At 55.2% G+C, this 16,353-nt stretch overlaps 1 protein-coding gene across 1 annotated transcript; it reads left to right on the top strand.

Moving 5' to 3' along the window:
- Positions 1-1,473: 1,473 nt before the first annotated feature.
- Positions 1,474-12,209, top strand: LOC117090791 (SH3 domain and tetratricopeptide repeat-containing protein 1-like). Its single transcript, XM_033223405.1, is given in 10 exon segments — positions 1,474-1,500; positions 1,856-1,886; positions 2,028-3,380; positions 3,383-3,682; positions 7,209-7,333; positions 7,335-7,387; positions 10,624-10,714; positions 11,275-11,362; positions 11,474-11,699; positions 11,939-12,209. Coding segments are annotated over 10 exon segments (2,565 nt in total).
- Positions 12,210-16,353: the final 4,144 nt, after the last annotated feature.

Below are 16,353 nucleotides of genomic sequence, written 5' to 3' on the forward strand. Positions count from 1 at the left end.
TCCCCCCGTGATATTGTCCTTAATATTCCAAGGCACAGAAGACGATGTTACTCCCAATATCGCAGAAAGTGTACACCCCCCAGTGATGTTGTTCCCATGATCCAGGAGGGAAGAGGATGATATGACTTTCAACCCCGCACCCTGCAATGCTCTCACCCTGCAGCACCGACACCCAGCTCAACCTGACATGGGACCAGAGGTGCTGGCTGGGGGGATTGATTGCTTCTCTTTTCTCCCTTGCCAGACTCAGTAGAGGAAGCTGAGACTGAGCAGCCGCAGGAACAAGGTGGGTTTTGCAGGTGGCTCAGGCTTTCTCTGGTTATGGGCTGGGCCTTGGGGTAACGCCGGGGGAGGTGACAGAGCTGAGTATGGTTGGCATTGGATGCGGCTGTCACCCCTCTGTGGTGCGGGCTGGGGGCTTGGGGGACGTTGACTGAGGTGGGCCTGAACCTCTCATCTACAATGACACTGGAGGCTGTGGGGTCCCACACTTCTTCCAATGAACATGCTGGCCCCCGCCTGGTCCCCGACTGAGATGGGACATCCTTTCCACTGCTGGGGCCCACATAGAGCTCTGGGTTCCTTTCTCATGACCTGGAGAAGCTGCAGTTCGCCCTGTGCTCTGCCTCAGAGATGGGAGGCCACACTGCCCTCAGCGGGTAGCAGAATTCAGAGCCTTAGGTTGCAGGGGCCTCAACTGAGGTCCCTGAAGGGTCTGCTCCTTCCTGAGGGGCTGATTCAGGGAGACCCTCCCGTCTCCGCTCTGGGGCTCTGTCTCTTCCCCTCACACAGGGTCCGCATGTGGACAGCCTGGTGATGTGGATGCACCAAGGGCCCTTGGAAGTTCTCTGGGAATGGGATCCATCCCAGTACATTTGGGATGCAGGCACAAGGTCCCAGAGGAGGCCTGAGAAGCCAGTGGGGAAGGGAAGGCTGTAGTAGGTTTAGCCTCGGGGAGTGGGTGGTTCCACCCTCTGCCAAAGTCCCTGGAGCAAAGGCACGTGGCTCTCCAGCTGCCCCAGAGGCCAGGGTAGTGGCTGGGAGGGGCTGTGTGCCTCTGCCGGGTGGGGGAGATTTCTTAGCTAATCTAGTGAAGTCAAGTCAGACATTTGCCTCTAAATCATATTTATTTATTGTTTAATTCCAAGGCTTTACAGATGAATAAGGAGACAGTTTGTATTGAAAATAGTTTTTACACGTGAGCTTGAAAAAGAGAGTCTGTTTAAATCTAGTTTTTTCCTTCCCTGTAATGCCTCCTTTCATCCCAGGTTTTCCAACAGGAAATGCGCTCATTTGCTCACCTCTGGGAGGGGGCTTTGGCTAGGAATCCACCAAAGCCAGCAGGTGCCAGTGGGCTGCTGGAGCAGGCTGGCCTTTGTGAACCCTTTAGGAACTGTGGGCTTCAGGTTTTCAGACCATCCAAGGTGAAGGTGGCCACAGGGGCCTGGAAGCTTTCCCATCCTTCCTGCAGGGATGGTCCGTTTCCCTGCACGGAGCTTGGTACCTGGGTACAACACCCCTGTCCTGTGCCGTCGGTGGCTTTACCAATTTTGCATAGCAGCTTTTGAGCTGATCAGTAGCTCTGATTGGCTGTTGAGGATTTCATGGATTCCTGTACCCCATCAGGGGGCCCAATATGCTGACAGAAGTTACATTTGTAGTTGTGGTGCTGCATACACATGGGTCCAGTTAGAAGGCTTTGATTCTTTCTGAAAGGGAAAGGCATCTCTGAGGGATCGCTGAGCTGACATAGTCTCCTAAAACCATGCTGTCAGGTGGGCGACAAAGCAGGACAGGAGGGTGATTTCGTAGGAGAGTCGGGCCACGGGCCTGCGTGTTCTCTCTGTCCCCCTAGTGCCGGAGTTCCTATGTGCTCCAGGCCCCGGGTTTGCATTGCACATAATTCTCCAGGGCTAATGCAAGCTGCACCAGGGACACAGAGGGCAGGGATGCGGGGACCCTGCCCCCAGTGGACCAAGGACTCACTGCTGGACTCTAATCTGTCTAGGTATTTTTGTGACTTGCAGAAATACCGCCACCTTGCCTGGGCCTGAAGCCACAGGAGACCCTTCTGAAGGTGAGGAATGTTCTGGAACAATGCAAGGCCTGCCCAGGCTGCCCCCAGGAGCCAGCGTCCTGGAGTCTCTGTGCGGCATCCAGCAACGTGAGCTTGCAGGACCCCGAGGAGCCCTCCTTCTGCTTGGAAGCTGAAGACGACGGGGAGGATCCAGAGGCCCTGAGCTCACGGCTGCTGTTCCTGAACACCTCTGGATACAAGGCCAGCTTCTGTGGCCTGTACAACGTGGCGCTGCCATGGCTGAGCGGCATGTTCTGCAGCTTTAGCGATGAGGAGGAGCTGACTGGGCGCCTGGCACAGGCCCGAGGGGCGGCCAAGAAAGCTGGCCTCCTCATGGCCCTGGCCAGGCTCTGCTTCCTCCTGGGGCGGCTGTGCTGCAGGAGGCTCAAGCTGTCCCAGGCCCGGGTGTACTTTGAGGAAACACTGGGGACCCTGGACGGCAGCTTCGGGGACCTGTTACAGGTGGTGGCTGTGTACGCCAACCTGACCAGCATTTACCGGAAGCAGAACGGGGAGAACTTTACACAGGTGGTTCCCAAAGCCATGGCCCTGCTCCTGGGGACGCCCGGCCACATCTGCAGCACCGAGGCGGACGGGGAGCTCCTGCAGCTGGCGCTGCAGTGGGCGGGGGGTGGCCAGAGCCTGCAGGCCGAGGCCCGGGCCTGCTTCCTGCTGGCCAGGCACCACGTGCACCTCAAGCAGCCCGAGGAGGCCCTGTCCTTCCTAGAGCGGCTGTTGCTTTTGCACAGGGACTCCGGAGCCCCAGACGCTGCGTGGCTCTCAGACTGCTCCCTGCTCCTGGCTGACATCTACAGCCAGAAGTGCCTGCCCCACCTGGTGCTGAGCTGTGTCAAGGTGGCCTCATTAAGGACACAGGACTCGCTGGCAGGCTCACTGAGGAGCATGAACCTGGTGCTCCAGAACGCCCTCCAGCCCCACAGCCTGCCCACCCAGACTTCCCACTACCTCAGGCGAGCGCTGGCCTCCCTAACCCCGGGCACAGGCCAGGCTCTGCATGGCCTTCTCCACGCCAGCCTGGCCCAGCCGTACAGCCACCATGGCTACCACGGCCCGGCCGTCACCTTCATGACACAGGCGGTGGAAGCCAGTGCTGTTGCCGGAGTTTGTGCCATCGTGGACACCCTGGTGGCCCTGGCCTGGCTGCACGTGCTTCATGGGCAGAGCCTGGTGGCCTTGAACATCCTCCAGTCTGTTCAGGATGCAGTGGTGGCCAGCGAGGACCAGGAAGGTGTGATTGCCAACATGGTGGCTGTGGCTCTGAAGAGGACGGACTGGACGAGGCAGACAGCTACTACCGCTCCCTATGGGTGGTTTGGGACCTGGGCCAGCAGAGGAACCAGGCAGTGGTGCTGGCCAACTTCAGAACCCTGTGCCTGCACGCGGGTGCCAGCAGGCTGGCCCAGCACTACCTTCTGGAGGCCGCGCGTCTGTTCTCGAGGCTTCCCTGTTTGGAGTGTGGCCGGGACTTCACCCACGTACTCCTGCAGCTGGGTCACCTCTGCACCCGCCAGGGCCTGGCCCAGCAGGGCAAGGGCTACTGTGAGTGGGCCCTTCTGGTCGCCGTGGAGATGGACCACGTGGACAGTGAGTGCCCTAGTTCCTCCTGTGCGTCTTCTGGGGCCACTCGGGTCAGGGCACACCTGGGGTCTGTGATTCGGAAACAAGTGGTGGTTTTTCCACCATCAAAAGTGCTGAGTCATGGCCAGCAGCAGATGTTGGCAAGCGCCCTGGAGACAGGCAGTTCCCATTCAGGGCCAGGCCCTCTGTGCCCTACTGGGGCAGCCAGCTCTTTCCGGTTTGCTCAGGGACCATCCTGCCTTGAGCACGGAAAGTCCTGCCTGCTGGGAATCCCTGGCCATAACCCTGGGATCAAGGCAGGCTCTGCTGAGCTGGGACTTGGGGCCCCTCCATGAGCCAGGCCCTGAACGCCAGTTCTTGTGCCTGTTTATCTGCTTGGGATCTCGGCAGCCCTGCTCACCTGTCATCCCACTTCACAGAGGACACAGGGTGGGTGATTGCCCAAAGCCACAGAGCAGTTCATGCAAAAGCAGCTCGTAGAGTGTGCCAGGCCCCACCCACAATGGAGCTTGTGGGGTCCTTGGGAAGCAGGTGCTGAGCGTGGGAACGTGAGCTTCAGGCCAGAGAAGCCACAAAAGGTGAGTGGCGTGATGGCGGGGCAGCACTTGGCCCCGAATTAGGGAAGCCTCTTTAGTCTGGGACCAGAGGGTTGAGAGGATTTAGTCAAGTAATAGGTGTGGATGAGGGCCTGGTGGTGGGGGAGGGGCTGATGGTGTAGCCTGTGTGAAGGCTCAGGGATGGGCAAGTGGGGGTGAGTGAGCGGGGATGAGTGGGTTGTGAGCGGGGGTGAGTGAGTGGTGGTGAGTGAGCGGGGGTGTGAGTGGGGGTGAGTGAGCAGGAGTGTGAGCGGGGATGAATGGGGTGTGAGCGGGGGTGAGTGAGCAGGGCTCATACAGGGAGGTGCAGAGTTGGGAGTGGGTGGGTTGGGTGCTGGATGGTGAGAAGCTCTTCTGGAGAGCTAAGCAGGGCCTGGGGCCTCAGGCTGTGGCTTGGCCTTTTCCCCAAGAGCACTGGGGAGCCATGGAGTGCTGTCGAACAGCCACTGCACACTGAGCAGTAAACAGACAGTAGGTGGGCAGGGCTGTCCGAAATCTAGGCCACAGAGAATAGATGAGGAAGTTGAGTCCAGGGAAATGGTTGAGACAAGGGATACTGTTGAGTCCCCTCTGCCTTGCAGCACTTTGTCATGGCACAGTGAGACCACTCAGAGGTGCCTCCTGTGGCTTGGACCAGAGCCCCAGGGGCTGTGGCCAAATCTGCCCTTTTCCCAGCACAGGCCTGGCACCCACTCCTGGCCCTAGGAGGGATGAGATTTTGGAAAGGACCGTGTGAAGGGGCCCCGGTCCCACACATCTGCCCAAGGAGGGGTGAGGGGTTCATACCCAGGCTTCTTCCCCAGGGACATTCTCTGACTGGAAGGAGACCCTCCAGGAGCCCAGTGCCCCAGCCCCCACTGCAGCCTCCGGTGGCTCCTGGCACAATAGCCTGTGGCACCTCCTCCTACGAGGCCCTCCCCAGGGTGCTGGGGGATTCAGACTTGGAAATGCAGGCCAGGGAATAGAGATCATGCGTCCCTGTCTCCCCACCCTGCGCTGAACGGTCGAGGAGACCGAGGGTGGGGTTGATACCCCACATGCTTACTTGGAGTCATTTTTGAGTCACTTTCGGTAGTTCGTGTCCTTCTAGGAGTTTGGCTGTTGTGTCTAGATGGTCTGATTTGTTGGTGTACAATTGTTCGTAGTGTTTTCATGGAATCCTTTTATTTCTGTCAGGTCGGCAATAATGTTTCCTCTTTCACTTCTGATTTTAGAAACTTGGGTTTGTCATTGTTTATTTATTTATTTTTATTAGAGATGGGGTCTCATCATGTTCCCCCAGGCTGGTCTTGAATGCTGGCCTCAGCGATCCTTCCACCTCGGCCTCACAAAGCGCTGGGATGACAGGCGTGAGCCATGGTGCTCAGTCTCTGATTTGAGTCATTTGTGTCCCATCTTTCTTTTCTTGGTCAGTCTGGTGAAAGACTTGTCAATTTTGTTATTATTTTCAAAAAACCCACTTTTGGTTCTGTTGACTATCTCTTTTGTTTTTCCATTCTCTGTATTTTTACTTCCATTTCCACTTTCACGTTATTATTTTCTTCCTTTTATTCACTTTGGGTTTAGTTCATTTTCTAGTTTCTCAAGGTGGAAGGTTAGGTTTTTGATTTGAGATTTTTCTTCTTTCTTTGAATGTAGACATTTACAGTTATAATTTCCCTTTCAGCACTGCCTTTGCATCTTGGAGTTTTTGATACGCTGTGCTTTTTTTTTTTTTTTTTTTTTTTTTTTTGGTTTTGCTCCATTGCCCAGGCTGGGGTGCAGTGGTGCAATCTTGGCTCACTGCAACTTCTACCCAGGTTCAAGCCATTCTCATGCCTCAGCTTCCCGAGTAGCTGGAATTACAGATGTGCACCACCACACCCGGCTAATTTTTGTATTTTTTTATAGAGACGAGGTTTCACCATATTTCCCAGGCTGATCTCAAACTCCTGGACTCAAGCGATCCTCCTGCCTCGGCCTCCCACAGTGCTGGGATGACAGGCGGGAGCCACCGTGCTGGCCCGGGCTGTGCATTTGTTTGCATTCTTCTCAAATTACTTTTCAGTTTCCCTGATGGTCTCTTCTTTGACTCACTGGTTGTTTAGGAGTGTGTAATTTCCACATATTTTTGAATTTCCCACTTTCCTTCACTCTTGATTTCCAGTTTCATGCCAGTACAGCTGAAGAACACTTCTGCTTTGGTCTCAGTCCTTCTCCATTCACTGAGGCTAGTTTTGTGGCCTGGCACATGGTCTGTCATTGGGAATGTCCCATGGGCACTTGAGAGGACAGTGTATTCAGCTGTCGTTGGGGGGCGTGTGTGACAGATGTCCATTGGGCATACCTGGTTTCCGGTGTTAATTTTCGGAATGTTTCTGACACTAGAAAATCAGAAGCTTTCCACTGTTCCCAGCACCGTGGCTTTGGGAGAGGCCAGTGAGCCTATGGTTTTGGAGCCTGGTTGCATGAGAGAAGCATGTGTGGGAACACCAGGGGCTGGCTTTGAACCCCATTCCCCCAACATGATGCCATGTGTGGCAGACATGACACTTGGCTTTGCTCTCTCAGGGTTCCATCTGCGACAGGGGCTACTTGTGCCCCTGGCCTCATCAGCTCAGGCTGAAGGCGGCCCTGGTCCTCGCCAGAGGGACTTTGTGAAGCAGACATAGATTGGCTGGTGCAGGGGCCAAGCCTGGCCAGGACCTCGGCCCTGGGGGTTGTAAAGAAGGCCGGCCTCTACCATGAGCATCTGCACCAAGCTGTGCCCATGTCACGGTGTGCTCGGTGTCTGCCCTTGTACAGGTACATGGCCTGTCTGAGATCAGGCTCCCTGCCTATGGGGCCCAGGTTTACAGAGGTGTGAAAGAGACAAGCACAGCGCAGGGGCCTCCGAGCCCAGCCAGCCTCTCTTCGATGCTGGGAGGCTGACGTCTTCCATTTTGTCTTCTGCCCAGGCCAGCTGCGGGCCGTCCAGTGGCTGTGCTACTTCTACAGCGTCGTCATGCCCAGCGAGGCCCAGTGTCCCTCCCACGAGTTCCAGCTCTCTCTGGCCCACAAGGTGACCAACAAGGTGCTGGAGGGGGCAGCTCCTGGAGACCATCAGTCAGCTCTACCTGTCCCTGGGCACCGAGCGGTGAGGGCTGGCTTTGCAGTGGTGGGGGTGTGGAGGGGGGCAAGGGGGTTGGGAGGGGCAGGGAGGGGGCACAGGGAAGCTGGCCCAGGGCCCCATCACCCCTTTCCTTTGGATCATTTGGTTCCTTGGCATCAGATGCTTTGAGCTGGTGGGTCTGGGGTCGTCCCAGGCTGCTGCTGGCTCGTGAGTCCCAGCTTGAGCCTCGCTTTTTGGGTCAAAGGTCATCTCAACCCCAGCAGAGGCAGTACGGGCACTCTGGGCTGTTCTTCCTACTCTGGTGGCTTTTGTCATCTGACCTCTGCCTGCCCCGAGTCTTCACTCCTGGCCTTCATCTCTCCCCTTAAATGTGACCACAGCAGCCACCTGTGGCTTCTCTCCCACAGAAGACAGAGCCAACTGTGTCACCTGCTTCCCTGGGGCAGGGTTTCAAGGTCTCACGTCCCATATGTGGCCCACTCGGCTTCCCCCGAGCATCCTGACCTGGTGGGGTGGCCCTGGCCACCCCACACACAGCCTCTCTAGTGTCGGACTTACTGAGAGAGCAGGGAAGGAGCCAGATTCCATGGGGACCCGGGAGACTGGCTCCAGTCTTGGCCTCAGGTTCACAGAAGGAAAATGGGCCAGTGTGCTAGAGTCATGCTTCTCAAAGTGTAGTCCCTGGACCAGCAGAGCAGCATCTATATCACCTAGGAGCTTGTGGCAAGTGGGAGTTCTAGGTCCTGCCCCAGGTCTGTGGAGCCGGAAGCTCTGGGGGCAGGGCCAGCAAGCTATACAGACAGGCCTCCGAGTGACTGTGATGCCTGCACACCTTGAGAACCATCGACCTAGATAGCCTCTGAACACTAACGGCTCCTGGTGCGTCTGGAGAAGACACAGGCCATGTCTGGGAGGCAGGGGAGATAGACTAGCACACTCCTCCTGCCACAGGGCAGCATGATGCTCGATTCCCTCAGAAGGATGTCCTTCACCTTTTCCATGCCGTGTGTGTTCACCCTGGCCCTCCCAGCAGCCTGGGAAGGGCAGAACACTGCACACACAAGAGGGCCGTTCCAGTCCCCACATTCCAGATTCATCTGTCACCAGACCCACGGGAGGAGGCAGACTGGTTCCGACACCTGTGTCTGATTCCAGGACCTACAGATACACTCTGGACTACACCAAACAAAGTCTGGGGATTCCCATTCACCTCCAGTAGAGGAGGCGCATGCCTGGCTGCAAGCAGGGAAGATCTACTACATCCTGCGGCAGAGCGAGCTGGTGGACCTGTACATCCAGGTGAGTGGCAAGGGAGGCAGGAGGGCCTCTCTGCTGTTCACTCTCTGTCCATCCATCCACTCATTCATCCATTAACCTGTCCATCCACCCATCCGTTTACTTGTTCATCCTTCCATCCATCCTCATCATCCATCCATTCACCTGTTCGTCCTTCCACCCACCCACCCATCCATCCCTCCATCTATCATCCATCCACTCACCTGTCCGTCCATCCTTCACTTGTCCGTCCATCCATCCATCCTTCCTTTTATCTTCTATCCATCCATCATCCATCCATTCCACTGTTTTTTCCATCCATCCGCCTTCTTTCCATTATCCATCCATTCAGCTGTTCATCCTTCTATCCATCCAACATCTTCTATCCATCCATAATCCATCCATTCCCTGCCCTCCATCCATTCCATCATCCATCCTTTTATCATCCTCCATTCCTACCCCTTTCATGCATCATCCTTCCATCATCCATCCATTCACCTGTTCATTCTTCCATCCATCATTCATCCACTCGCCTGCTCATCCTTCCATTCATCCATCATCCATCCATTCACCTGTTCATCTTTTCATTCATCCATCCATCCATCATTCATCCATTCTTTTATCATCCATCCATTCAGCCACCATCCATCCACCTGTTCGTCTGTCCATCCATTCATCCAACCATTCTTCCATCATCTATCCATTCACCTGTTCATCCTTCCATCCATCCACTCACCTCCTGTTCATCCATCCATCCATCCATTTATCCATCCGTCCATCACCCATCCATTCACCTGGTCATCCTTCCTTCCTTCCATCATCCATCTATCCATTTATCCATTCATCCATCCAGCCTTCCAGAATCCATCCATCATTCATACATCCTTTTATCATCCATCCATCCTTCCATTATCCATCCACCCATCTATTCATACATCCATCCATCCACTCACCTATTCGTCCATCCATGCATCATTCATCCATCCACCCACCAATCTATTAATCCATTCCTCCATTCATCTGTCCATTTGTTTATCCATACATTCATCTATCCATATGTACATACATCATCTACCCTCCACCCATTCATAATCTACTCACCCATACAGACATACACACATCATTCCAGCCACGCCCCCACCCACCCATCCATGTGTCTATACATCTGCTCATCCATTCATCCATCCATCTACTCATTCCTAAGCCACTGCTGAGCACCCGTTGTGTGCCTTTTCCCTCTCTCCAACTGGTTCCCTCACATCCTCCCCCAGTGGCCAGCATCTTCTCGCTGAGGGCAGAGTTGTGGCCCCTCACAGTGCCTAGCACCTGCTGGTATACGCACATGCTCAAAGAATGGGACCACTCAGTTAACACACAGAAGAACTTGCTCCAAGCGACACGTGGCACATCTCCTTACAAAATGAATCTATCATAGCGGCTGTTTTCAGAGGCTTTCCCAAACACAGTGTGATCTGGGACAAATTGTGAAGCCCACGAGCCTAGTGAAGCTTTCATTATTGAGCACCTGCTGTATACCTCCTTGAGCTGAGGAGAAGGATCAAGAGCTCATGGCCAAGAGGGGACCAGGCCCACCCACAAACACTGTTGATGAGTGGTCTTGAGCTGCGGCAGGGATGTGGCAACGCAGAAGGGAACCAGGGGATGGGCTCCCAGCAATCTGGGGGCCACGGAGACTGTTTGAGTGCAGGGGGGGTGGGCTAGGGCTAGCCCTGGTGGTAGGATTCACAGGTGTCGGGCTCCTGGGCTGCAGCTGCTTAGTCACCTCCTGATACTCGGGTGCATCAGTTCATTGTCCTCATGCCAGTGGTGGGGCAGCCCTAATGCACAGGTCTGAAAAATGCTCAGGTGTACCTGCAGTGTGTGAGAGGAAGGAGGCTGGCGAAGGTTGGTGTGGCCACCTCGCCAGGGTCTTGAGGGAACTTCTGCCTCCTTTCAGGTGGCACAGAATGTGGTCCTGTACACAGGCGACTCCAACCTGGGGTGGAGCTGTTTGAGGCAGCTGGAGACATCTTCAATGGGGCCTGTGAGCGGGAGAAAGCCGTGTCCTTCTACCAGGTGAGCTGGCCTGTGGGCTGATGTGGGTGGGCCTCAGGGGGGGCACCTGGAGGGCTGAGGCCTCCCACCTGGAGGCAGGGCCACCCATGCACATGCTTAGTTTCCCAGTGATCTCGCCGGGAATGATATTGACCGTGCCCCTGCCCGGGACAAACGCTCGGGTCTGGACATGACAGTGGCTCTACCCTTTGCATCTGATGATCTCAAGCAATCATGAGCGGGAAGTCCTGTCCCCATTTTCCAGATGAGGACACTGAGGCTCAGAGAGGCACAGGAACATGTCAAAGTACACACAACATGTCAGTGGGAGGGCCAGGGCCGAGATCTGCATGCACCCCGAAACGGGGACGGCTTCTCCCTTCCTCTGAGCTCACGGTGTGGCTCAGCTCTGGGCACAGATAAATGTGGTGTTTTTAGAACAGAGGAGTGCTGGCTCCCCCCAGTCAGACCCCCGGTGCCCTGGTGGGAGAGGCTGGTCTGAGGCTGCCAGGTGTAGCTGGATGGGCCTCAGATGACTCTTCAGCCCCCAACTTGGGTGTCTGAACCGTGCGTTATCCCAGAGCACAGAGCTCTGTGGAGGTGCACGGGTAACTGGGGAGTGGGAAGCTCCAAGCACATGTTTGAGCTCTGAGGAGGGCGCTGGGCAAGGTGGGTGAGTCTGGGAGGCAGCATCCCAACCCAGGGATGGTGAATTTGAGCCAAAGATGCATTGAAAATGGGAGTGGATGTCTGGGGAGTCACTTTCCGTCAATATTTCAGGGAACATTGCCAGGGAGGACACCTGTGAGATGGTTTTGTACCTGGCCTGGCCCGTGGAGGGCCTGGAAATGGTCAGCATGGACAGGGGCCAGAGGGGAGCCTGGGTCACTCAACGCTGTGGCCCTGCTGTGGTTTGGAGCCACGGGTCCTGCATGGAACTCTCAGAACAAGCAGGATCTGCCCTGATCTCAGCCCATGGGGAAAGCAGCCACTGCCTGCAGAGAGGGTGGGACTGGGGCAAGAGGCTTGGGGTGAGCCGAGCATAGGGATAGTCAGGAAGGCTTCCAGAGGTTTCAGGGTTGTCCCCACCTCCTGCAGCTGAGACCACAGCAGTGTCACAGGCTTTGGGGCTCATGGGGTGAGCCAGCATTGGCTGGACATGTGGAATGACCTGGAGACAGGAACAGCCTCTGGGAAGAAAGGCTCCGAGTCCCCCTTTTGCTGAGCATGGCCTGTCCCCTTCAGGAACGGTTTGATGCAGCCAGGTACTACCAGCTGGCACTGGCAGCCACCGTGGACCTGGGCAACAAGAAGGGCACAGCTGAAGACCTACACGCGGCCAGCCACCATCTCCCACAACTTCCTCCCGGACTGCGAGAAGTCGCTGCTCTTCTACCAGAAGGCCAGGACCTTCACCACAATGCTCAATGTCTGCAGGGTCAACCTGCCTCCTCTGCCACTCTGCGGGTGGGCCCCCTGGTTGGCCCCAGCCACCCTCGCTGAGGACAGCATCTGAGGGAGTGGGTTTTGTGCAAGGAGGATGGTCTCCTGCCTCTCCTGGTGTCTCCCCCGTGGCTCATTTTCTGGGAAATGGAGGCATGAAAGCAGGGTTCAAATAGCAATATATGTTTTTTTGCAATAACATACTGAAGTCCCCATGGTATCCTTCCCTGTGTGCTTCCTGGGCGGTGTCTAGGGGCCAGCTCCTTCCCTGGTGGCAGCCCTCTGATCTTGGGGATGAGAAGGACCCTGAGTCCAACAGACCTGGGCCAGGTCACCATAAGCCTCGGTTTCCTTGGCGGCCAGAGGGGAGATGGTGGTAGAACTCCCTGGGCAGCTCCCTGCTCAGAGCTTTTGCTGTAGGGTCTCGTGCCGCCCTTGCCTTTATCCTTCAGGCCACTGTGCCCGCATGTGGGGGCTGCTAGTGCCCCTGTTCGCCATTGAAGAAACAGAGGCACAGAGAGGTTAGGTGTCTCACCCACCGTCACACAGCAGGTAGGGGCGGAGACACAGAGCCCAGTACACTGACCACCACACCACCCTGCCAGCTTGCTGCCAGGAAGGTGTCCCCCATTAGGACCCAAGGTCAGCTCCTGGACCTCTCTTGTGGTGTCAGGAGAGCCACAGGCCAGTGAGGGTGACACCCGGGGATCCCTCACTCAGTGTCCTCTGCTCCCAGACTTGGCTGGGCCGAGCCTGGCCAGTCCCACCTCTGGCCACCGGTCAGCCCTGCGGGAAGTGAGATGCAGGGATCTCCGCCTGTGTAGACGCTGCTACCCAGTATTGAAAGCCTTATCTGGGCTGCCCCCTATGCCGTCCCCACAGGCCCCCTCCCCTTCCGGCCCCCGGCCTCATCCCAGTCCCTGGAATCCCAGGTTTTCCTTCTTGGAATCTCTTGGCCCCAGGGAACACAGCTCACATGGTCTCTTTGCCAGTTTAAGGCAAGGAAACCGAGGTTCAGAGACTGTGGGTGTCCCACGTGATTCTCACATACACTGCACTCTCCCAGGCCCCTCTTGTAAACACTTTAAATGAGGTGACGTTCACATGGCATGCAATTAACTATTTCAACGCAAATAATGCGGTGGCATTTGTGCATTCACAGTCCTGTGCAACCACTCACGCCATGTAGTTTCAAAACGTGTTCATCTCCCCAGAAGAAACCTGCCATCCTCACTAAGCTGTTACCCCTCCTTGGTATCCCCCAAGCCCCTTGTTTAATGGAAGGGGAAACTGAGGCCCGGAGAGAGACTTGCCAGTGGGTGGAGCTCTGATTATAAGGAATCAGGCACCCATCTGCTGCTTCAGTCCTGGGTTGGTTTTCCACCCAGCAGAGGTGACAGAGCCAGGAGGTTCTGGGACCCCATACTTGCAGCCAGAGCCCTGCCCCGAGCTTCCCCAACAGGGGGCAGCAGAGAGCTTTCCAGAACCGGCCGCGAGGCTGGCGGGAAGCAGCGGGTCAGAGCTGCTGACAAACCTCACGTGGACCCCAGATCGCTGTCTCTGTGGGTTGGGCTTGGGAATTGGAGAGGAGGCCGCATGATTGGAAACGTGAAGACAGCACGGCCTGGCTGGAGGAGCGGGAAGCGCCATCACGTTTACTGAGGACACAGATCTCCTGCCCGCTGGGCCGGCGTGCAGCCACTCTTCTCGGGGTGGGGTCCGCAGGTCCAGGTTGCTCTCGGCCCCCGACCTGCCACAGAGTCCGGGGGGCTTTGGAACTGTGCCTCCCCATCTCTACCCACCCTGGCTGGTGCCACGAGGGGACTGGATCCTGGGACCCTGTTCCTCTTGGGCAGCAGAGACTGGGGGACCAGAGGAGATGATGGGTCTTCAAGCCCCACATTCAAACCCCAGCCCACCACGCACAGCCTGGGTGTTCGGGGTGAGGGAGTTGATGTCTCTAAGCCCCAGTTTTGTCACCACTAAAATGAGGCCGACATACTGGGGCAGAGTGCCAGCCCCAGCGCTAACAAAGGCCTGTTTCCTACTGACAATACCTCTTACTCCTAGGAACAGCTCCAGCAACCACACACTAGGGAACACTCAACCCAGGCCAACTTGTCGGAGGCACGTGAGCCAGAGCGACTCCATCTTGAATGGGGCTGGGTAAAGGGAGGCTGAGACCTGCTGGGCCGCCTTCCCAGGAGGCTAGACATTCTTAGTCACAGGATGAGATAGGAGGTCGGCACAAGATACAGCTCATAAAGACCTTGCTGATAAAGCAGGTTGCAGTAAAGTCGGCCAAATGCCACCAAACCCAAGATGGCCCACGAGAGTGACCTGTGATTGTCCTCACAGCTCATTATGTGCTAATTATAATGCATTGGCTGCTACAAGACACTCCCACCAGTGCCAAGACGGTTTACAGATGCCATGGCAACATCTGGAGGGTCCCTACATGGTCTCGGGAGGGCAGAAACTCTCAGTTCTGGGAATTGCCCACCCCTTTCCTGGAACACTCATGAAGAGTCCAACCCTTGTTTAGCGTATGATCAAGAAATAACCATGAAAATGGGCAACCAGCAGCCTTTGGGGCCACTCTGCCTATGGAGCAGCCATCTTTTTTTTTTTTGAGATGGAGTCTCGCTCTGTTGGCTGAACTGGAATGCAGTGGCGTGATCTCGGCTCACTACAACCTCCATCTCCTGGGTTCAAGTGATTCTCCTGCCTCAGCCTTCCTAGTAGCTGGGATTACAGGCACCTGCCACCACGCCAAGTTAATTTTTTGTATTTTAGTGGAGACAGGGTTTTGCCATGTTGGACTAGGCTGGTCTCGAACCTCTCACCTCAGGTGATCCACCTGCCTCGGCATCCCAAAGTTATAGGATTACAGGAGTGAGCCACTGCGCCCGACCAGAGTAGCCATTCCTTTATTCCTTTTCTTTCCGAATAAACTTGCTTTCACTTTATGGACTCGCCCCAAATTCTTTCTTCTGTGAGATCCAAGAAACCTCTCTTAGGGTCTGGATCGGAACCCCTTTCCAGTAACAAACTTCCTTAACCCCTCAGACCCTTCCTCTCTTCATCTGTAACCAAAGACAAAGCCTCCCCCGAGGTTCCAAAACTATGGAGAGAACGCATGGGAAACGAGGGGCACAGAGTTGGTGTGCAGAACCAATATCACAGACTGGGTGTCAAGCCACCGTCATATTGGAAGTAATATCACGCTCTCCCCCACACGTTATGAGGAACAATATCACAGGGGGGTGTGTAGCTTCTCCGGTAGTGGGAGTAGTATCATCTCTTCCTTTAGATGACAGGAACAATATCACAGGGTGGGTGTACACCACGTGTTTTTGGAAGCAATATCATTTTCTCTTCTAGGTTTTACGACTCATATCACAGGCGGGGTGTACACCCCTTTGTTATATTGGATGGAGTCTCATCCTTTTCAACCTATATCTTTAGAACAATATCCCATTGGGGTTGTATATCCCTTCAATATTGGTACTAAGACCATCTTCTCCTTTCCTGGATATAAGAAACAATATCACAGGCGGGGTGCACACCCCTTGCAACGTTGGTAGTAATATCACCACTCCCCTGTGTTTATTAAGGACAAAATCCCAGGGTGGCTGTACGGTTCCTACTTTATTGGAAGTAATATCATCCATTCACCCCCTGGATATCAGAAACCATATCACAGAAGAGGTGTCCACCCCCTTCGATACTGTCAGCCATGTCATCTTCTTCCCGCCTGGATATTAGGAACGATACCCCAGGGTTGGGGGCGGTGTGCACCCACTGCGATATCGAAAGTAAAATCAGCCTCTTTCCCGCTGGATATTAGGAACTATATCACACGTGTGTGTGCACCTTCTGGGATATTGGGAGTACTATCAGCCTCCACCCTGCTGCATATTAGGAACAATATACAGGGGGCAGGGTAGTTACACTCCTGCGATATTGAGAGCAATATTCTTCTCTTTCCCCTGTACAGTAGGAACTACATCAGAGGTCTGTACACCTTCTGCCATATTGGGATTAATGTTGTCTTCTCCCCCACAGAATGTCAAAACCAATATCACAGAAGGGTGTACACCCCCTGCGATATGGCCAGTAATCTCATCGTCTCTACCTTTGGATACGAGGAACAACATCACAGAGGGTGTGTACACTCCCCTGGAATATTCGGCATAATGTTATCCTCTCTTCCC

The sequence above is a fragment of the Trachypithecus francoisi genome, unplaced genomic scaffold (genome assembly GCF_009764315.1).
Source record: "Trachypithecus francoisi isolate TF-2019V2 unplaced genomic scaffold, Tfra_2.0 Contig01113, whole genome shotgun sequence".
Lineage (NCBI taxonomy): Eukaryota > Metazoa > Chordata > Mammalia > Primates > Cercopithecidae > Trachypithecus > Trachypithecus francoisi.